The 21,595-nt window shown below is 51.8% G+C and overlaps 1 protein-coding gene across 2 annotated transcripts in view; it reads right to left on the bottom strand.

Annotated features, from left to right (window-relative positions):
- ASS1 (argininosuccinate synthase 1) overlaps positions 1 to 21,595 on the bottom strand; it is a 74,607-nt gene extending 53,012 nt beyond the window's left edge. Inside the window, exons 1-6 of one of the 2 annotated variants that reach the window (XM_030535302.1) lie at positions 21,455 to 21,595; positions 13,092 to 13,143; positions 12,129 to 12,241; positions 9,988 to 10,056; positions 8,720 to 8,908; positions 1,921 to 1,977 (exon numbers count right to left, since the gene is read on the bottom strand). In XM_030535302.1, coding sequence (XP_030391162.1) covers positions 1,921 to 1,977; positions 8,720 to 8,908; positions 9,988 to 10,056; positions 12,129 to 12,236 — 423 coding nt within the window. In that variant the 5' untranslated portion in view covers positions 12,237 to 12,241; positions 13,092 to 13,143; positions 21,455 to 21,595. Of the gene's footprint in view, positions 1 to 1,920; positions 1,978 to 8,719; positions 8,909 to 9,987; positions 10,057 to 12,128; positions 12,242 to 13,091; positions 13,144 to 19,817; positions 19,841 to 21,454 lie in introns of those variants that run through there. The other variant, XM_030535303.1, reaches the window with a different exon arrangement.

The raw sequence follows: 21,595 nt of genomic DNA, 5'->3' as shown, positions 1-21,595 counted from the left end.
CGGCAGAGATTTAATCTCCCCATACAAAGGTTGAGTAACCCGAGACCCTTCCAAGCTGCCACCGTAACCCTAACAAGCAGCAGAAAATGCTTGCAGGGAGGGGGACGGGCCCATTATCCCACCAGCCGCTCAAGGCGGCTGCCTTGTTACTGTTTGTTTCACAGCACTGCGGTGTTTGGGGTAAAAATAGGTCAATTAAAGATCATTACAGCCCCCTCAAATGCCAAAACGTCACCTCGAGCAGCTGGCGGCTTGTTAAAGAGAAACTGAGTCGCTTGCGTCTGTGTTAAAAAGTAAAACCCCCAACAGCAGATTATCTAGAGACCCTGCGCCTTTCCTTTCCCTCTGCAGGGCTAGTGAACGAGCCGACAGATCCTGGAACCCACTTGCATGGTGGGAAGCGTAGTAGGATGGAGGGGCCCGGTGACAATGCCGGATTTGGAGGTCTTTACGCATATGGCATTCAGTGATCCAAAGACCACTCAAGACAATGGGGTATTCCCCTAGGCTTTGGCTCAGGCCCTGAGTGAGGGGATTCGTGAGCAGTTACTCAGTGGGGTCTCTGTGGGTATTCAGTAACATCTGACTTGGGTGTGAGGCTGGCAGCAAAGAGGCGTCACGAGGAGATCCCTAAAGGGCTGGCTGGCTGGGTCTGATCAGCCCCCACGTACAGGTTTCAGAGTAGCAGCCATGTTAGTCTGTATCCACAAAAAGAACAGGAGTACTTATGGTACCTTAGAGACTAAAATTTATTTGGGCATAAATTTTCATGGGCTGTAGCTCACAAAAGCTTATGCGCAAATAAATTTGTTAGCACCCAAGTGCAGATGCTTTCTTGGGTCTGCAGAGTTGGTACGGAAAAATGAGAGAGGAGTCCAAGCTGCTGAATTGAGATCTGGGTTCAAGTGGGCCAAATCCTGGGGTTCTTGCAGGAGGTCCGTGCTACCAGAAGAGTGTCATGATCTCATGATGTGTCTAGTCCCAGCCAGAACTTGGATGAGCAGAGGCAGCCAGGAATGCTACAAAGACTTAAGCCAATTTATTTCAAGCTCAGAAGAGGCTGAAGACCAGAGGTCCGGTCCGAGGTTCTGGATAGGGGCAGGGCTTAGATTCTATCCAATCTGATTTGTCCATTTTTAGTCAGCTGACTAAGCATGAAGAAAATAAAACGGGGCTCGCTCCATTACTAGATTTCTTGGGGTCCTTGAACCCCTCAAAGCTGAGGGCTAATTGGTGGTCCCCAACCCCAACGACTTAATGGTTTACAGGCTTTATGGGCCACCCAAGCAATTCTGAACAATACATTCACCAGAGCTGTGCCAAATTACACGTGTGTTTCAACAAAGATTTTAAATGAGGGTGGAGGGGTTACATTTTTCATTGAAAAACCAAATCCAAAACCTGAAATTTTAAGCAATTTTCCAAAAAAAAAAAAAAAAAATTATTTCCCCGTTTCCTGCCCCTCCCCCACTTTCCAAATGGGAAAATGAAAAAGAGGGGAAGAAGGGAAACATTTTGGGTTTTTTGTTGAAAACAGAAATGTTCAGAAGAAACAAACATTTTCATGGGGTGGGGGAGGTTTTCCTCCACTGAAAAGTGTCTGATGTAAAATGTTCCGATTAGCGCTAACTTTAACACCCTGCAGGTGGCTGGGCTGGCAGAGGGAACCTCATTGCAAAGCACTGCAGCTGGCCAACACAAAGTGAAACTGCGCCATTGAGCCAGCTGAGGGCAAGGGTGGGGAACGCTGTTCCGGCATCTGCAAGGTGGGAGTCACACCAGAATACACGAATAGACCCTCGTGCAGAGGGTGAACCCGATAGCCAGATGCTCAAGATCCTTCCCCACACCCGTCAGACGTCCCAAAGGGGGCCTGTGTCACAGCCATGCTGAGTGGGAGCAGTCATCCGAACGCCTTACCTTGACCTGAGGCCACAGAGCATAACAGGTGAGCTCAAATCGAACCTGGTCATTCCCCTGAAAGAGAACAGAGGGGAGTTTAGGAACAGCTCTGAGCCCCATCCCATGAGGTCAGACTTGATGGGAAAGGCTGTGATCTTGGTCCATGCCACCACCGGTGTATGAAGGAGACGACATCCCAGAGTCGGCCTACATGGAGCAAGCCTGTTGTCCCCACTCTGAGCTGAGGCTTGGTCTCTGGCCCCTCGCCGGGTGTTCCTGCCAGGACCAGGGTCTGGGGCTACGCACGCCATCACCAGGGGCTCAGACTTAGGTGGAGAGGTCTTTGGGAGAGCAGATGAAACACGACGCCATGAGTCTATCAAAACCAATGACGTCATGTGGATTTCCCAATCCACTGTGAGAGCAAGAAGGGATGAGCCAGCACCCAGGCAACCGTGTCCCCACCCAGTGCCAATGGCCTTCCCTGGAGAGGCCTTGGAGGCCAAAGCCCAGCAGGACACAAAGGGTGGGGAAGGTTTGGGAGAGGGACTGTGGATTTCTCAGCAGATCAGGTCCTCAGCTGGCCTAGCTCATACAGCTTACCCAGCTTCAACTAGCTGAGGGTCTGGCCCAGTTACTCAATCTTCTGCTCCACTCTTGGTAAATAAAACAAGGAGAAAAAAACTCTGCAGGTTTGGACTGAAGAAGAAAAGCTACAAAATGGTCAATATTTCAGCCAGGCCTAGTTAATGTGCAGTTATTGGAAAGAAGGGGAAAAAACGGAATTAGAGAAAGAAGTGAGGGTTGGTCGGTCCAGCCCTCACCTCCCCATATTCCCTGGGACAGCAGCTAATGGGCAAGTAGCCCCTAAGTACACCACTGTAAGAGCCTGAGAGACCCAGACAGTATCTGTCTCTAATTAACCTCCTCTTGCTGCAAGCGCTAACCCATCTGTTTGGAAATGGCTGGAGAAGACGAATACTGGCTCCGTGCCATGTCACAGCCATATCGCTCCGTGCACCTCTGCCTCAGCTCCTAGCCAAGCGCACCGCGGAGCTGGGAAAGTTAGATACAGCCTCGCAAGGCACTGTTAAAGCCAAGTCGTTGGCAGAACACATGTGTTTGCACAGGGATGTGCAAGTCCATTCCAAGCTTGAGATACCTGTATTAATCATCCCCTGCCCTAGCACCCAGGAACCATAACAAGCAGTGTCTCAACAGGAGATGCCATCTTGTTTGAATTAACTAACCCAAGGGTCTGTCACAATCCTGTAATAAATCTGTGGCTGATCAGAACTCTGATTAGTGCTATGCTGCCATTCAAAACTTCACAACAAAACAGGGATGGAACCCAGAGCCTCCTCTACCAAAAGCATAAGGAGAATCTCCATTAGCTGCTAGCAATATAGGGCCTATGGCACACAGCTGAGCAGTTCTGGCTCTATCCACTAGAGGGCAGTGAGGTACATCAACATCTTATTCATGGTGCTAGTTAACTGATGCCATGCATGTTTTCATTGCATTGCACCCAGAAACACACCATGCTTGGGCACAGGCAGTTGAGGGCCCCTCATTTGAGAAATGTGCTCTTGGGCAGCAAATCATTACATGGGGAATGCAGCCAATCTGAACCGTCCTGAAGGGACCTCCAGTTCCTAGACCACTCAGGGCTTTCAATCAGAAAGATCCTGGATATGGCACAAGGAGCTAGATTGAGACAACCACAGGCGGGAAAGGCTTCTGAAACCGAGGACTTGTCTGTGTGGGGAGATTTACCAGCTGTACTACACTGGTATAATTCCTGCTGGGCACACTCGTTATATGGAATAAGAATGAGCTTTTTTTGGTCTAGCTTAGGTCACTTCCAAACAGTTACATTGGTAGAGCAGGGGTGGCCAACCTGGGACTCCGGAGCCACCTGCGGCTCTTCAGAGGTTAATATGCGGCTCCTTGTATAGGCACCGACTCCAGGGCTGGAGCTACAGGCACCAACTTTCCAATGTGCCGGGGGGTGCTCACTGCTCAACCCCTGGCTCTGCCACAGGCCCTGCCCCCACTCCACCCCTTCCTGCCCCCAGGAGTGCTGTCAGCTTTTTTGGCGCCCTAGGCGGTGGAAGGTCCCGCCCCCGAAATACCGCCCCCGAAATACCAACGATGACTGGGGAAGCCGAAGATTCAGCTGCTGCGGTTGCTGCCCCCAAAATGTTAGTGCCCTAGGCGACCGTCAGCCCTGTCTGCCCCCTTCCTTGAGCCTGCAGTGCCCTCACTCCTCCCACTCCCCCCCCCAGAGCCTGCTGCATGCCACCAAACAGCTGATTGGGAGGTGCGGGGAGGGAGGGGGAGACGCTGGGAGTGGGGGGAGCTGAGTGGGGGCTGCTGACGTCTTACTGTGGCTCTTTGGTAATGTACATTGGTAAATTATGGCTCAGGCTGGCCACCCCTGACGGTGGAGTAACAATATAGACAAGCCCTGAAACAGAGACTTCATCTTTATCCTGTGGTCTATGTATCTTGAATTCTTCTTGATGCATCTATGTCCCACAGTGAAGGTGGCACAGTCGATCGACGCCAGCACCAGGGGCAGAACCGGGCAGTGGGCAGGATGGCAGAACAGCAGCAAGACATTTTCACCAGCGTTGGCCAGGGTGGGAAGGAGGGGAGAGAGAAATAGCCTCCACTCCAGCAGTGCCCACGGTGCCATGGGTGCATTCCACCAAAGGGCTAGATTTAAACGTTACTTTAAAGGGCCAAATTTTCCAAACTAGCTGAGCTCCCCTCCCCACAGGCACCCAACGGGCCAAACTCTTGCCAGCCTGGTCCTTGGGTGCCACGGGCCATCGCACGCAGCTGCAGTCACACACCCAGCCGAGTGCACCCACTCAGCTCTACACCAGAGCTGCTCTCGCTGAGGGCCCTGCCCCTAGGAACGGGGTGATTCGGGAGAGTCCAGGCAGGAGAGATGGCTGATGAGCTGGTGGATCTGGACACCCCTTTGTTATCAGTCCCTGCCAACAAGCCCCCTGGAAAGGGCTTCCTAATGAGGACAGGTACCTTGGGGAGGGAGGGTTTGAGCAGCTCTGGGAGCTATTAGAGCTTCTAGGGGAAGAAAGATGACAGAGGCCCAATTTCCAGCAACACTGCGGGCAAATGGGGCACCTCCTCTTCCCTAGATCCAGGCAGGCTGGTTACATTTGCTGCTGGGTCGAGGAACCCCCCCAGGACTATTACACACACAGGCACATATTCCAGGGCACTCATTTCCCTTACGGGCCCCAAACAAGTCCATCTGCTCCCAAGACAGGGTGCTGCAGATGGTGAGCATTTAAGATGCTGGAGCCCCTGCTGCTGCCTCAGCCAGGGATGGCATGCTCCCGGGTCGAGTTACCAGCACACGCTCCCTCCTACCCGGCTTAATGGATGGGGGGCGGGGAGAGTTAGAGACTTGGCAGCAGCTCAGGGTACAGCTTCCTTGCTGCTCGTGGATGCTGGAAGGGGGGGGGGAGGATTGGTTTGTGCAATATCCAATAACGGAGGTGACATTTTAACTGGGAAGTGGGGAGCTCAGCTCAGTGTGGAGAGGAGGGATTTTTCCCCAGGTGCCACATCGCTCAAGAGCGCCCTCTGGCGGATGGTTGGAAGAGGTGAGAGGCGGCCGAGTCTCCAAACAGGGGCTGCGCAAGAGGGGATATGGGAAACGCCCCAGCAGAAGCAATGGCTCATTCAGGCCTGTCTCCAACACTGACTAGTAGCAGATGTTTCAAAATGCCATAACACGGGGCACTGCACGAGGCAGGAAGCTTCTCCCTGGCTCTTGCTGGTGACCAGCTTACGAGAAGTAGTGATTTGAGAGCCCTTATACCAAGCCACTATAATTGCAGGGGATACTGCTAGCTCCTCTGAGTCTTCTTCAGCTTATTTGCCTCAACAATATCCTGCACCAACAAGATACGCAGGTTGATGGTTGCTACTGTGCCCAGGAGTCAGGTTAAGTATCCCCGCTCACAGCTGGCCAGGGGGCAGCACTGCTGAAAAGGATCTGGGGTCCTCGTGGATCACATACTGAACTGAGGCAACAATGTCATGCAGCTGTGAAAAAGACCAAGATCATTCTGGGGTGTATTAACAGGAGTGCCAAGCGTAAGGATGGGAGGTAATTGTCCCACTCTCCTCAGCCCTGGCAAGGCCTCTGCTGGAGTACGGGGTCCAATTCCAGGCCCCACACTGTAGGAAGGATGTGGACAATTGGAGCGATTCCAGGAGAGCGACAAAACCGATAAAAAGTTTTTAAAACTGCATCTATGAAGAAATGTTTAAAACAAAACTGAACACACTTAGTCTTGAGAAATGAAGATGGGGAGAGAGAAGGCGGTCACAGACATCAAATGTGTTAAGGGCTGTTATGAAGAAGACAGGGGATCAATCCTTCTCGACGGATGCTGCAGGTAGGACAAAAGTAACTGGCCTAATCTGCAGCAAGAGAGATTTAAGTTAGAAAGTTTTTCCGAATATCTAACCATAAAGGTAGGTTTTCTTGGTCCTGCCTCAGAGCAGATCCCTTCCAGCCCTACACATCTATGATGCTTTTCAGAATCCCTTTGCTTCTCTGTGGACCCTGGAGGTCCGATACTCCGTCTGACTCTCCCGGGCTAAATCATCACCTGGAAAACTCCGACATGCATCCAGTTTGGAAGCACAGAAGTTTTATAATGGTAACTATGGAGAAGCAGCCTCCAACCCACTCTGTCTCCAGGCCTCTTCTTGCTGTATGTTGCATGAACACTTTCCACAGAGGCTCTAACTTGGCCATCGACAAGTGCTGATAGCGTACGGGTGTTTAGAGGTGTGTGGATTTTAGCCAGGAGATTGGGGCGGGGGAGTTTACACCATTTGTACAATGTTTCCCCAGTTGCAATTCACCATCAGGGGTTTGTTAGGACAATGGAGGACAAGCAACTCCTAGCTGAAAGGAAAATGGAAATTGACCAGCCCTACGAGAAAGCTCCAACTCATTTTCCATAGGAAATAAAGTGACATCCCTCATTTGGTTTATATGGGCAGCTTCTCTCGCTGATCTGCACCGGTTCTGCGGTCTCTGTCTGCCTCTAGCGGGGAATCTCTGCATGTAAATTCCCTCTCGGGGGTCAGTGAGCTGGCTACACCTGCCTACTGCCTTGCTATGCAGATTTCTAGCTCCCTCTAGTGGTAAATGCTGGCCAAAAAAACCTTTCCCAATCTGGTATCAACATCTCTGCCCCCTCTCTACAGAGCAATCCAGCCAAGGGAAGCCAGCTCCATGGCTCTGAGATCACTCCAGCAATCTGTGTTTGCAGATGGATGAGAGGGAGGAGGTTTGTTTTTTGTTTTTTTTTTTAAATGCCTTCCACCTGGATCAGAACCCAGGTTCCTCAAGGTTCTCCTACTGCACAGGAGTGAAATATCAGCCACAGCCCAGACTGAAGCCAGGGGCTTTGCAACACAGAGCTCAATGAGACAGCAACCCCATGCACAAGAAAACCTAGCACCTTTCATCAGGCAATCTCAGAGTGCAGTACAATGGATGGCAGTGTCATCAACCCCATTATACAGCTGGGGAAACTGAGGCACAGAGCAGGCAGTGACTTGCCCACAGCTACGCAGCAGACCACTGGCAGAGCCAAGAACAGGTCTCCTAAGTCCCAGTCCTGTGCTTTATCCACTAGGACACACTTTGGGTCAAAACAAACATTTGGGTTCCCTACTAACCCCCTACTGGGCTCTCCAGGGCATGCGTTAACCTTCCATTTCAGAGCCTTCCCCCAGCACCACAGTTTCCCTGACCAGCAGGGGGAGGGAAGCAGTTCTTCCCTTCCCCCTCTCGCCCAGCACGCAGCACCAAAGTCAAGGATTGCTTTGCAAAGCTTATATTGCAGTGGTTTACGCAGAAGGCCAGGCCATTCACTGCACTGGCTTTCCTGCAGACTTCCCAAGGGGGCCTCCCACAGCCACAATGGCCCCGGTGCTGTAGCTGGAACACTACCACTGTTTCCCCCTCCACACACACACACACACACACACACACATCATCTTTAAATTAAAATTCCTTCTGATCCAGGATTTGTGCCATCAATTGGCTGGCGAGGCCCAGGGAGCCAGGATTCTCCCACCCCTTCCGTGCAAACACAAGTTTTAAGTTTCTAACTAGAGCTGGATGAAAATCAGAGTTGCCATCCCAGTGGAACGTCCATTATTTCCAGGGTTGTTTTAGACCCAAAGGAGGATGAAAAGTTGAAATATCAACAAAGGGGTGAAATTGCCATGAGGCACCTTGGGCAGCCACAGATTGAGCTGACTCAAAACATTTCAGTTCATTCAACAAGCCAAGACATTTCATCATTTTTTTTTTTTTTAAAAGAAAGTTCCCCAGTCAGTGCTAACCCTACCAGAAGTTGCAGGAGAGTTTCCAGCCAAGAGCTCTAAAACAGGGGCTTGCTCTGTGATAGCAGGCAAATCATATCTCCACGCCCCAGTTTCCCCATCTATAAAGTGGTGGGGGTGGGGGAACTCCTATCTACCAGCCTCACGAGGGGGCTGAGAGGGTTAATTCATTAAATCTTTAGATGGAAGGTGCCGAGTGTTTATCATGACTCCTATAAAGCGAGGAAGGAACCAGCAACAGACTGGGCCCTGCAGCAGAAAGCGGAGGGATACCAGGGCAGTCTGAGAATCAGAGCCGGTCCTTAGGGCAAGTTTCAGATTCAGGAATTATTTGGGGAAACCCACATTCCTAGCCACCCAAAGCCCAGACCCACTGCCAAGCAATGGCCTGCCTTTCCTTTACCTTCCCGGTGGCTCCATGGGAAACAAACTGGGCTCCCTCCTTCCGGGCAATTTCCACCTGCTTCCGTGCGATGCAAGGTCTAGCCAGTGAGGTACCCAGGAGATATCTGTCCTCATACAGGGCATTGGCTTGGACCGCCGGCCAGATGAATTCCTCCACGAACTCCTTGCTGACATCTTCGATGTAAACCTGCACAATAAAGAGAGCCTCAAACAATGAGGCTCCTGCTGGGATAGGGTGTTGCTAGGGGTGAAGATTCATTTATTCAACAGACGAATCATCCCCTAAGAGGCTGGAACCCTGCTCCAACCACCTGTTTTTGAGGTCTTCCATAAACTGCACCCATAGATTTGACTAACTTCCCAAAGACAAATTTATCTCGGCAGAAGTGTCACTGATTTCAGTGGAGGATGAAACAGCCCAGTGTCACCAATGACTCATAAGCATCTCCCCTTTTCTAGGTGCTGGTGAAAAGTTCTGGATCAACAGCTCTAGAAACCGAAGCCCCTTTTCTAGCCCTAGAACAGATACATCATGGCAGTAGCATATACTCCCCTGGGCTACCTCCCTCCGCTGGGAGACAGACTGAGACCACCAAACAGTGGGAATGACTCTAAGCCCTGATCTGGACGTGAACCAGCGGCACAGACAGAAAGGTTTTGTAGCTGATCAACCATCCCTTGAACCCACTAGCCCTGCAATGGCTGCTCCTCGTTTTTAAGGGCACGAAGAAAGGTCTGAGAGGGAAAATAAACCAGAAACGTTGGGGGTGGAGGGGAGAGAAGCAGCAGAAGAAAAACAGAAAAAAAGATAGAGGGAAAAAAGAGGGAAGTGAGAAACGGAGAAGATATCGAAATTTGGTGGTAGAGAGGCTTACAAAGGGTTGAGGAAACAAGGGAGACACATCGAGTTACGGATGTGGCTATGTGCCATGTTTCTTTGCATCTAGAATTTATTGGTGGTTTGGCCATTTATAGAGGGAAATCTCTGAAAACGTTTCTGACCTTGGACAAAGAGGAGGGAGGACACCCGGCCACCCCCATCCAGAGTTTGGAGACGCCCTCCAAACTCTGAAAAGCCGGTAGATATGCAGCTTTCATTGGGCCAGTGGCAAAGCCCTGTACTTATGGAGCTGAAGCAGCCAGGACTCTGGTCCCAGCTGCCCAGGCGTGTGAACATAGCACGCCCGTCCGTGAGCTGCAGGGATGGCATGACGACAGAACTGGGGACAGAGCTACGTCCGTGACAGGTAGCAGGGTTTGTGTTACCTTTCTGGCTCCCAGAGCTAGTGCCTTCTTTCTCGCCTCTTCGAAGTTCTCATTTTGCCCAATGTTGGCCTGGGAGTAAAAATGAGGAAGAGATTGAACAGCTCAGCCCTGGCCAGGATGGCAGCCCCCAGCCCGCCAACTTGGCCCCACCAGGCTCCTACTGATAAATCTCAAGTATTCCAAGGCATGAAGGAATCCACAGTCATTTGGCTTCTGGTCATAACAGGATGAGGGAGGAATCCCACCAGGGACAGAAGGGCTCCAGGCTGTGGCGATTTATCTGAGCCAAAGGTTAGAACACAGATCGACCCTGGGCTTTCCCTGGTCATTCTGTACTGGAGGGGAGACTAGACCCCCCGGAGGTGCCACAAGATGCACCCTGGAGGCTACCCTATATGGGAGACCGCTAGGCCACCAGGTGCCCAGTGGAGAACAGCATGCACCACTCAGACTGTCTGGATTGAGGAAAAGCCAACACGCTGTAATGGAGATTTCAGTTCCCTCTACTGGAGCAAACTCACCCGACCGGTCCCAGCAGGACCGTTTACGGCTGCGCTATTGAATCTTGATCATCACCCAACGTCAACAATGCTCATTTCTACTGACACTGACCAACATCCCCAGCCCAGGTGGAGCCACATCACCTCTCTAGTGCGCCCTGGTCCTGCCCCTCAGCCACCAGGTATACCCAACAGCCACCCCCAGCCCACGGGACCCCCTTGCCTGCTGACTTTGTGCCTGTTCCCCTGCTAATGCACAGCTCACAGCTGCTCTTTACCTCTCCAGCGCACTAGGGAGAATCTGTTTGCAGTCACTGTTGTGCCTGCTCCATAGATTCAGCTCCCCTTTTAACAAAGGCCTCCTTCCTGGCCATCTACAGGAGACAGAGCCCTTGGTGAAGTCCTGTCACTTGGGGGCACTGGGAGTCTAGCCGTCCATCCCCAGCCAGGCAGAGTCTCTGCTCATTAAGGCTAGTATGGCAGGTCTCACTCCAGCACTGCAAGGCTGATGTCCAGGCTCCTCAGTGGTCCCATTTTATTAAATTGGGAATAATGGCTCAAGAGGGGCCATGTCCCAAATGTGCCAGTCGAGCAGAACCTCCCGGGTCACTGACCCAGGAACGTACCAGCCAGCCAATATTTAAGCAGCTACAGCAGCAGGGTCACGGCTGCTGCCTCAGATCCTGCATGCAGAGATTAACGCCATAGGAGGATCACTGTGTGTTTACCCTTATTATTTGGAGCTAGGATCCCACTGCCACTGTCACCCTGCCTCCGCCCCACTAGCCCTCTCACACCCCAGGAGGGGCTATTACTGGGTGGGAATCAGCATTTTTCTGCCGGGGAAATTCCAAGATACTGAAATGTTTTCTGTTCCACAACGGAATGAATTTTTTAAAAAGAAAATGGAAATTTCCCTGCAAAAACAAAATTTTGAAGACTATTCTTTGCAGGTGGATGGAAGCTGTCCGGTCCCATTTCAACCGTTTAAAAGACGTTTGATTCAAAAGAGAATTTCAGTTTGAAAATTTGTTTCGAAATGAAACGTCAGAACATTCCATCCCCCTATTGGCCAAACTGCTCCGCTTCCTTTTTTCCTAAGCAAAATTTCATCAACATCTTCTAAGGTTTCCATTTTGATGAAAATGGGGTTTTCCACTGAAACAACACTTCCGACCAGCTCTGGCTGGTTCCCCCTCACCATGATCGCCTTGACCCCCTGAAACCTGACAGGCCCCAGGCAGGGAAGCAGGGCCTTCCAAATCACACTCACCCCCGGGACACTTTTGACAGAGAAAAGAGCAGGTTTTTTAAAATAAGATCACGATTCTGTCACTCCAGGAGCCCAAAGCCCCACAAGCGCGTCATCTCCCTGTTGCTGCGGTAAGACCCAGAATCATCAGGGCCGACGCTCACAGCAGCCCTGGAGCTGGCAAAAAAATGCCTGTTTTCTGACAGCTCCCGCTGTTTAGCCGAACACGGAAAACCCCAGCCCAGGGGAGCCAGCCACTGCTTTTCCAGAGCCTGTCGCACAGAACCCCGCCTGAAAGAGACGGGCTAGGGAGTGTCAGGAAAAGACAGGGGGTGAGAAGGGGGAAGAGAGGAAGCATGAGGCGACCAGCATTTCAGAGAGCTCCTCACCAGGTAAGCGATGACATCGTAGCCTTGCTCCTTCAGCCACACCAGGATGCAGGAGGTGTCCAGGCCACCGCTGTAGGCAAGAACCACTGTGCCCTTGGACTGAGACATCGTGTCTGGGGAAAGCAGGGAGACCCAGTCACATACCCACCGCTGCACGGGACTCCACCACAGACAAGGCCTCAGCCCCTCAGCCCAGCACAGAGGGGAGCTAGTTAACCCTGAGGCCACTACTGTTATTCCCATTTTCCATATTCTAGCAAGTGAGTAGGCCAAATTTCTGAGCAGCTCTCACCCCAGCTAGGACCATGCAGGCCACTTAAAAAGCAACCGTGATGCTTAGGTGTGACCAGAAGAGACTGGAAACAGTACAGCCTGGAGTCCAATGATATGGTATAATCAATAACCTCCCGGAAGGGTGCTCTGCAGGTCACAGAGTTACATAACGTAACGGGACGGGACGGTGCTTTAACTTTTGCTCTTTATTTGCTGCCACTTTCTCGAGCCAGGCACGTTACTAAGTGCTAACACACACTGCAGCTGCACTGCTCCAACACAAAGCAGGGTTTACACTGGGTGCAGCTCCCTTTATAAGGTATCACATCCAGTTGCACAGGCATAAACCCCACCCTGCTTCAGTGCAGAAAGCCTACCTCCAGGGAGTTGCACAATGTCATGACCTCCATGGAGGTCAGATGGTGCAACTTTCTCTAGTGTCCCCAGGGCCTTAGATCCCTGCTGACAGGCTCCGGGGGATGGGGTGGGGTGTTCCTTCACCACTGTTTCTTCCATTCCTAGCTAATGCATTTCTCCTGATCTGCCTGATGATTGGGGAGCAGCAGAGAAGCTGATAAATCACAGAGAGTCCCACGACCCCACTGAACTACCTGGTTTACATGAAAACTGCAGCCAGGCACACAGACCACAAAAGTACCAAGAAATGCAAGAAGCAGCTTTGCTCCTTACCTTTGCTTTGATGGATGAGCAGGAATCCTTCCTCAAGCACTCAGCAAACGTCCTGAAAAAGAGGTAAGCGAACGAGACTAATGTATCCAACTGTACAAGAAAAGGCCACAAAAAAAGAACAATTTAGATGGAATCCTAATCATGACCAGGCATGTCAGCGGCAGATCTGAACGTTTTGCTTTAGCAGGATAGTATATGACCCTGATCCCACATGTGGCAGTCAGGATTGGAGGATCTGCACCAGGACAGAATGCTGATCTTGCTTCCCCTAGCAGCCATCACCCTCCATAACTCCATGCACCCAGCGAACTGTGAAATGCTGCGGGTAGAGGGGCAAGGGAGGGAGGAGGACAGGACACATGCATGTGGTTGCAGCGTAAACAGAATCCACAGAGACATTCCCAAGCATTGTCTTCCCATTACACTTACACACACACACACACACCCCAATTCCTAAGAGGGAAAGACTCCAAATAGGGAAACTGAGGCAGGGACCTGACCAAGGGGACCTGGGCCTCATTTATACTGGGAAAAAGCACAATGTTAGAAAACTTGCACAATGCTAACCATCATTTGTCCTTTCTGTGGACTAGCTGTATTTAAAAACATGCTAGCTGGTCTGTGGATCCCAGGGTTAACTACCAACCAGCTGACAGGAAGTCTCTAATTCTACACTGACCAGGCAGCAGGGGGTGCTCTGGGCGTGGTGATTGGGATAAACCCTCAGAGGGTGAAAGGGAAGCCAAGTGCTACTTCGGGGGCTGTAGGAAAATGGCACTCTCTGGAGGAATGTGTCCACATTTAGAGCTGGGTCTGATTCCCAGCTCGAGGAGACATACTCCTGCTAGCTGTCAGCGAGCCAGTGCGCTGAAATCAGAGTGCGGCCGTTGCAGCGTGAGCAGCAGGACAGGCTAGCTGCCCCCGAGCATGCACACATCCGAGACCCATGGCACATACTCGGGGCAGCTGGCCCATCCTGCTGCCGCAGCCACATTCTGATTTTAGTGCGCTGAGAGCAGGCATGAGCGTGTCTCATTGTGCCGGGAATCATACTCCCAGCTCCAAGCACAACGTCCCAAGGACTTACGTGTCTGGGGCATGATGGCCATGGAACCCCCTGGGCTCAGGGGAACGAAAGCCAGAGTGCCCGCATGCTAGCCGGCCCTTCCCCAGAGTCTGTTAGCTGCAGAGCTGGTGGAAATGCTCATGAAGCAATGTTCATGCTGGTGGCAAACCCTCCACCAATTTCCACAAGGTGACCTGCTACCCTCCAACCTACGTCTCTGGCGTAAGTTCAAATTCTGCCTTAGTAGACAGTCCGGGTTGAACCCAAGGCTGCTGACCCCAGTGTCACTTAGTGTGCTGTCCAGGCTTGGGGCTCTGAAAGGAACAGGTCAGCACATAGCGGGGTCGCGAACCTGCACACTAAGGAACTTGGCACCTCCTGCGGTTCCTGCTGCCAATGCCCAGAACCAGCATTTCATTCATGATTCCGTGCAGTGACTTAGGCGAGCAGGGAGTGTACACGCTGGTTCAGGTTAAACAGGAAATTGCCCAGCCCTGTCTGAGTGCCCGGAATGTGGACATTCTCGCAATCCCAGCACAAAGGAACTTTCACTTCTTCCTAGAGGCAAGGGGGGTCAGATCTATTGATGTAAAGCCCATGGAGCCATGCCACTCTATACCCGTAGTGAATTTGGCTCAGTGCTGTCAGTTTCTAAATGAACAGCAGGCAGATTTAGTAAATAGTACATCCCATATGCCCAGCAATGACTCAGCTTCCCCGAATCTTCCCCTCAGCCCTTCCTGATTTCAGCATTAGCCAGCCACTCCCAGAGGAGGTGGGGCAGGCAGATTAAGAGGGGAATTTTCAGAAGACGCCAGCTGGCATCTCACAGAGCATTTTCAGAGAAATGTTTTATTTCACAGTAATTCCAGGTGCACCCTCTGTCCCTTTTGATGAGACAGGATGTTTACACCAGGGCAGGAGTTTTGTTTCTTAATGGATTAGGTCAACAATGATGATAATCCCCATGAAGACAATGTTTCTCTGTCCTACAACATCCCCATGTTTCCTTTGAGCAAATTAGTGCTGGGAAAAAGTGCCCTGAAGAACGCAGCCCTGCCTTTATCCACAGAAAAGGGATGGGACCCAGAGCAACCACTGCTGGAAATGAGGAGGGAGTTTAGCCTCTGTAGTCCAGTCAGTCTTTGCTTTCTCTTCTGAGATTGCCAGCAAAAGGCTAGTTGGACCAGCTGTGGTGTTTATGAGGCTGATCAACATATGCGGGCTGGCAAATATATCTCCTATTAATAATATGTATTTGCTGTACCAAAGACACATTAGTATGCATTGAGCACAAATAACATAGCAGTTATATAGCCTAAATTGGCCTATACCTTGACTATAATCCTGTTCTCTTATACAAAGCATCCCATAACACCTTGCATTAGCTGAAGTAAGCTTTGGCATAAGCAGATAGGGAACTTGTCAAAAATCAAGACACATTGGTTCTGTGTCTTCATATAAGCTAGAGAAATACCTTCATAGACCCCTACCCGAAACGCTAGTTTCCAAAACAAAGTTAAGGAAGACACAGAAAAAGTTTGGGAACTGGGACAAATGGGTTGAATTTTTGTGAGGTGTAAAGGAATGCGTCACTCATATAAACATCACCAGCTGGAATGTGTCACTTTGCGAGCACATTTCCTACAGCAGGTGAATGTAACACCGCTGGGTACTTGTCTTACAAGAACTGACCTGAGACACACATGCCCCTACTACATACACCCCCAAACTCAGTCAACACAGGCCACCAATGAGGATATTTATTCTCCTCCCCGCTTTTGGCCACTACTGACTTATTCTAGATTTGAACAGAGGACGCAGAGATGCACATGCCAGTACCAGCAACCTGAGCCATCCAGATCCCACTGGACAGGACAGCAGTCTAACGAATAGCTCTGCCAGCCAAAGGATAATACCTGGCTCAGTTCATTGTCACTGGAAACCAAACTGACACCACCAGCTTACTGTGTCACGGACAAAGGAGCCAGCCAACTGAAACAGCGTTTAGTGAATACTGACGTGAGGGGGTATGAATTGGCAACCTAGGAATTAAAAACACCATCACCCATTAACAGTCCCCCGAGCCTTCATTAACTTCCTCTTATTGATCCCTCATAGAGTCTAAATGCCACCAAGCACAGGAGATTAGCAAATATATGCCTGTCACTGACCACAGTCCTCTGGTCTCCACCCTGATCTCTAGTGGGAACCATGCCAGCATTGATATGGACAAGGCTCCTGCTTATTGAAAGAGCAGGAAACTTGTAAATTTCAATCCCACCAACTGCAGGAGGGAGCTGTCAGAGTGAGCAAAGGGGACACGGATAGTCACATGTTTGTCCGCAGTCTCAATAAACCCAGCTTCCTGGGCCATGAGGATGAGGGTTGCCCATCTGGGATGCCCACACTTGTTGCAGCCTCTGTTGAGAGAGATGATTTTACTATCAAGGGACCATTTTCCAACAGAACACATCTGTGTTCTGGAGATGGAGTGGCCAGATTCTGGGGTCTTCAAACTCAAGTGCCTCTTTCAAAAGTTTGCTCATTCCTGGTGCGACTTCCCTACTAATAGTCCCACAATCTTTTCCACTGTAGCCCACTGTAACCTCCCAGACAATGATCTCAGCTGCAGAATAAACAGGTGGAGCAGGCAAGCCCCTTATAACAGTACTTAGTTCTTTGTATCACCGCCGCCATTTACACATTGGAATAAATTCACAACTATCCCTGTGAGGTAGTGTGACGCTCTGTACCCCGGGGGAACACCCTACACCCCCATGTTCATCTTTATAAAATGATGGTGTGGTATCCAATGCAAAGTTTGTCATTCTGGGTGTCTTCGGAAGGCTCATAAGGCACTGAACGTGGTTGTTATAGTGATGTTATAGTAATTGTTACACTAATGTTATAGTAAGTTTACAGGCTATAATTTCATGTATATAGTCATGAGGCTGAAAATATATCCTCATGGCTTAAAGCAAGCCCAGGCAAAAACTCTCCAAGAACAGAGTGGCAGTTCACACCTCGTCAGGGCATGGATGGGACAAACCCAGCCCAGCCTCACAGGAACAATGGACACTGGCTTAGGCAGTTAGACCCTCGAGGGAGTCACCCCCTTCCTTTGGGCAGTTTGGGACTGCGATGAGGTAATGCTCACCTGACTCTGAAAGGGGGCAGGCAAAGCCAAGAGGAAAGAAAGGACATGCTAAAAGGGAGAGACATTTTGCCATGCTCTCCATCTTCAACCTACATCTACAGACGCCACCACCACCAAGCAACTGAACCACTGATCAAAGGCTGTGGTGAGAAGCATCAAAGTTTTAAGGACACTGAAAGTGTTAAGAGCAGCTTAGAATGCGTTTTGCTTTTATTTCATTTGACCAAATCTGACTTCTTAGGCTTTGACTCACAATCACTTAAATCCACCTTTACAGTTAATCAATGTTTGTTTATTCTCCCCAAAGCAGTGAATCTGGTTTGCAGTGTGTCAGAAACTCCCCATGGGAGAACAAGCCTGGTACGTATCAATTTCTTTGTTAAATTGACAAACTCCGCTTGCAGCACCCAGTGGGCATAACTGGACATTGAAAGACAGAGGTTCCTAGGGTTGTGTCCAGAACCGGAGAAAATGGCTAGTGTCATTTGCTTGCTAGCTGGGAGCAGCTGACATGCCAGAGGCTGTGCGTGACCAGCCCAGGAGTGGGGGTTCTCACAGCAGAGCAGGGTGTGATGAACTGGGAATGTTCTTGGTGTTTCCTCTGAATACTGTGTTGGTGCCTCAGTGTCCCCTATGCAGTTCTAAAGTATCTAGGTGGTGGGATAAGGGCATGTGATTGCTGAAGAGCAAAGGGACAGTGCACCTAAATGCCTGGCACTCTGTCTCCTAGCAAATGGTGGCCTGGGCCCCTGCTCTGCAAAGGTGCCAGCTGAAGGTGTTGGAGACAAAGGGATCAGGTGACCTCCTGGCCCGGGAAAGGAGCTGAGCAGAGAAGAGGGGCTGGGAGGGGTTGTTAGTCTGGAGCTGGCTGGGGTCGAGGAATGGAGGGCAGATGTGGGGGGTCTGGCTCACTGCCCCCCAGAATGGACCCAGCTGAGGGGTCCGATTCGCTGTATCTACAAGCTCTGTTTTAGACCCTGTTCCTGTCATCGAATAAACCTCAGTTTTACTGGCTGGCTGAGAGTCACGTCTGACTGCAAAGTGAGGGTGCAGGACCCTGTGGCTTCCCCAGGACCCTGCTGGGGCAGGCTCGCTCTGGGAAGCGCACGGAGGGGCAGAGGATGCTGAATGCTCCAAGGAGAGGCCCAGGAGGTGAAGACGTGTGAGCTTCTTGCCCTGAACAAGTCTGCTCCAAGGAAGAGGAGGCTCCCCAAAGTCCTGACTGGCTTGGTGGAGAGCAGTTCCAGAGCATCGCCCGGTGACTCTGTGACACAGGGTAAGGCTGGCTCCCAGAGTCAAGGATCACTGGTCCAGACAACACCAGAGGGGAATGTCACAGGTAGATACTATTATCCCCAATGGATGGGGAGACCAAGCCAGAGAATTGAAGGTCAGAATGCCATGGGTGCTGGGCTCTTAATCACCAAGCTGTGAGTTTTTGAAAACCTGGCCCTCAGGGACTTGCAAAGACAAACCAGAGAGAGGTCGCATGTGTTAGAGTTGGGATGAGAACTCAGGAGTTCTGGGTCCCACCTTGGTGCTCATACTAATAGGCTGCATAGACACTGCGAGAAACATAGGGATGATTTTCATGCACCTGTCCTCCTTAATGAAGGGTGAGGGAAATGCAGTTGAGGAGATTTGGAGCAGGGTTGTTTTCTACACAGTCTGGATCACCCCAGTTTCCTGCAAGGAGGCAGTTACCCAAAGCTTCTCGCCCCTGGGGATCATGCCAAGAAAAGCCAAGCCCAGCCAGGAAGGGAGAGGTATTTCCTGCATTTCATGGAGTTTATATCTGGGGACATTAAATTAAGAGAAAAAGGAAAGCGAAACCCAGATTAAGGGAAAGTCTTTCTCAACATTGCATATTGCTCTGTAGCAATGTTCTTTGGACCCGACTCATCCTTCTTAGAGGAACTTCAACAGCAAACCACGTAGATGAGCATTCCCCAGGCTGTTGGGTGAGGTCAAACAGCTGTTGATTTCAATAACCAGCCTGGGAAGGGCAGGTGTGAGTTTGCCTTCCAGACACACTTGCCTGCCCAGCATTATGCCAGGCTAATTGCTCTTGGCATGGAGAGTAAGGAGGAAGGGGAGAGGTGGGGTGGGTGGTGGAAATACCCTACTACAAAGAACCGTCCTCTCCTAGTGTTATTCTTTGTGTTGTGGCAGCACTCAATGCACCCATCACAGGACCCCTTTGTGCTGGACACAGAATGAAGAGGCAGCCCCTGCTCCAGAGAACTTGCAGTTTAAGGCCACATCTATAACAGGAATGAGGTTTGTGTTTTAACCCATTAGCTAGTCCCTAAACTTTACCTGGACCAATGAACACCACCATCCCATCTGCACTAGGGGTGGGAAAATCCCCACCACCATCCCCTCTGCACTAGGGGTGGGAAAATCCTGACGCCATTGGCAGAACTTCCATCAGCTGCAACGAGGCCATAATTGCAGCCTAGGATTGTAACACAGAGAAGAAAAAGCCACACACCCCCACCTTGGTTTCCTAGTGAAGATGAGGCAACTTATGGGCACACAGTGCCTAGCACCAATGGGGCCCTGGCTCCTGACTGGGTGCTGCAACAAAACAGAATAACAAGCATCACTATTGCTGGGGCTGGGAACAGTGTTGTTCCAAAGCAAGCAGCCCGTGACTAGGGTGACGACCGTTTCCAAGCCATTCCCCGAACCTGCCTCGGCCAGCCGAACAACTCTCCCACCTCCACTCACATTTCTAGGCAGCTTTCGCTCCTCTGAAACCTCGTCCCAGGTCAGTGGGGAGGGCCGGTACCTCTCCCCCCACCCCCCAGCGCAACCCCCAGGACCTAGCAGAGACCCAGGCCCAACAAGGTGAGAAGCCGTTAAATGAGCGGGGCTGGCCCAAGCTGAGTGACTGGAGCCTGACTATTTAATTCACTGCCTGCCACTGTGTCCATTTCATTCACTGACAGGGAAGGAAGGAAAACAGAGCAGCAGACAGGCTGGGGGTGGACGGGGGGGGGAGGCGCTGTGCTGGGGAGTCAGCGCCAGGGATGGAGGGAGCAGAGTGTTGCCTCCTGATGAGCAAAGGGCTGTTTGATCCTCCATCCCCACAAAACAAACAGGTGCCAAAGCAGCAGGGGTCCCCTTCACCAGAACCTGCCCCCCTCATTGCTTCCACACCATGAGACCTCCCCCCAGCTTCCCCCCACTGGTCCCCAGCCTCCCCCCAAAAAAACAGGTTTCCAATGACCCTCACTCCCCCCCAGCCTCCCCCCACTGGTCCCCAGCTCCTGCCAACCCCCCCCTACAGGTTTCCACTGACCATCACCCCCCCAGCCTCCCCAAACTGGTCCCCAGCTCCCACCAGCCTCCCACTCCTGGTCCTCATGGATCGCTACCCCCCAGCATCCCTCTGCTGATCTCTCTAGCCTCCCTCCCCCTACTGACCCTCCACCCATTGGTCCCCACAGATCTCCATCCCATATCCCTCTAGCCTCTCTCCCCTCTTTGGACCCCACTGACCCTCACTCCCCCCAATCTGTCCTTACTGGTCCCCAGCTTCCACCCCCAGGCCCCACAGATCTCCATCCCACAGCATCCCTCCACTGATCTCTCTAGCCTCCCTCCCTCTACTGACCCTCCCTGCCAGCCTCACCCCACTGGTCCCCAGTTCCTGTCAGCCTCCCCTACATGGGTTTCCACTGACCCTCACTCCCCCCCCCCACCGCTCCCCATCTCCCACCAGCCTCCCCCCACTGGGTCCCCCCCAGCCTCCCTCCACTATACCTCTAGAGACTCCCTCCCCCTACTGACCCTTCCTGCCAGCCTCTCCCCCACTGGCCCTCATGGATCTCTACCCCTGATCCCTCTAGCCTCCCTCCCCCCACTTCCCCCCTTTGGTCCCCACGGACCCTCACTCCCCCCAGCCTCCCCATGGATCTCCACCCCTGATCCCTCTAGCCTCCCACCTTTGGTTCCCACTGACCCTCACTCCCGCCGAGCCTCACCCCACTGGTCCCCAGCTCCCACTCCGGATCTCCACCCCATAGCATCCCTCTCGCCTCCTCCCCCCACCGACCCTCCCGCCAGCCTCCCCCCGCGGATCTCCCCCCCCCCCGATCCCGTAACCTCCCTCCTCCCCAGCCGAATTACCCCGAAAGCCGCAGCGGGCTCCGCTCCGGACGCAGGGAGGCGATCAGGCGAGGGGGGCACCGGGCACCCCTGTTATGAAGCGCGGCGGGGCGGGGCCAGGAAGGGGGCGTCTCCCTGCCGTGGGTGGGGGCCGCGGGAGCG

Source organism: Gopherus evgoodei, chromosome 16, assembly GCF_007399415.2.
Source record: "Gopherus evgoodei ecotype Sinaloan lineage chromosome 16, rGopEvg1_v1.p, whole genome shotgun sequence".
Taxonomy (NCBI): Eukaryota; Metazoa; Chordata; order Testudines; family Testudinidae; genus Gopherus; species Gopherus evgoodei.
This window is presented reverse-complemented; position numbering and strand designations above follow the sequence as displayed.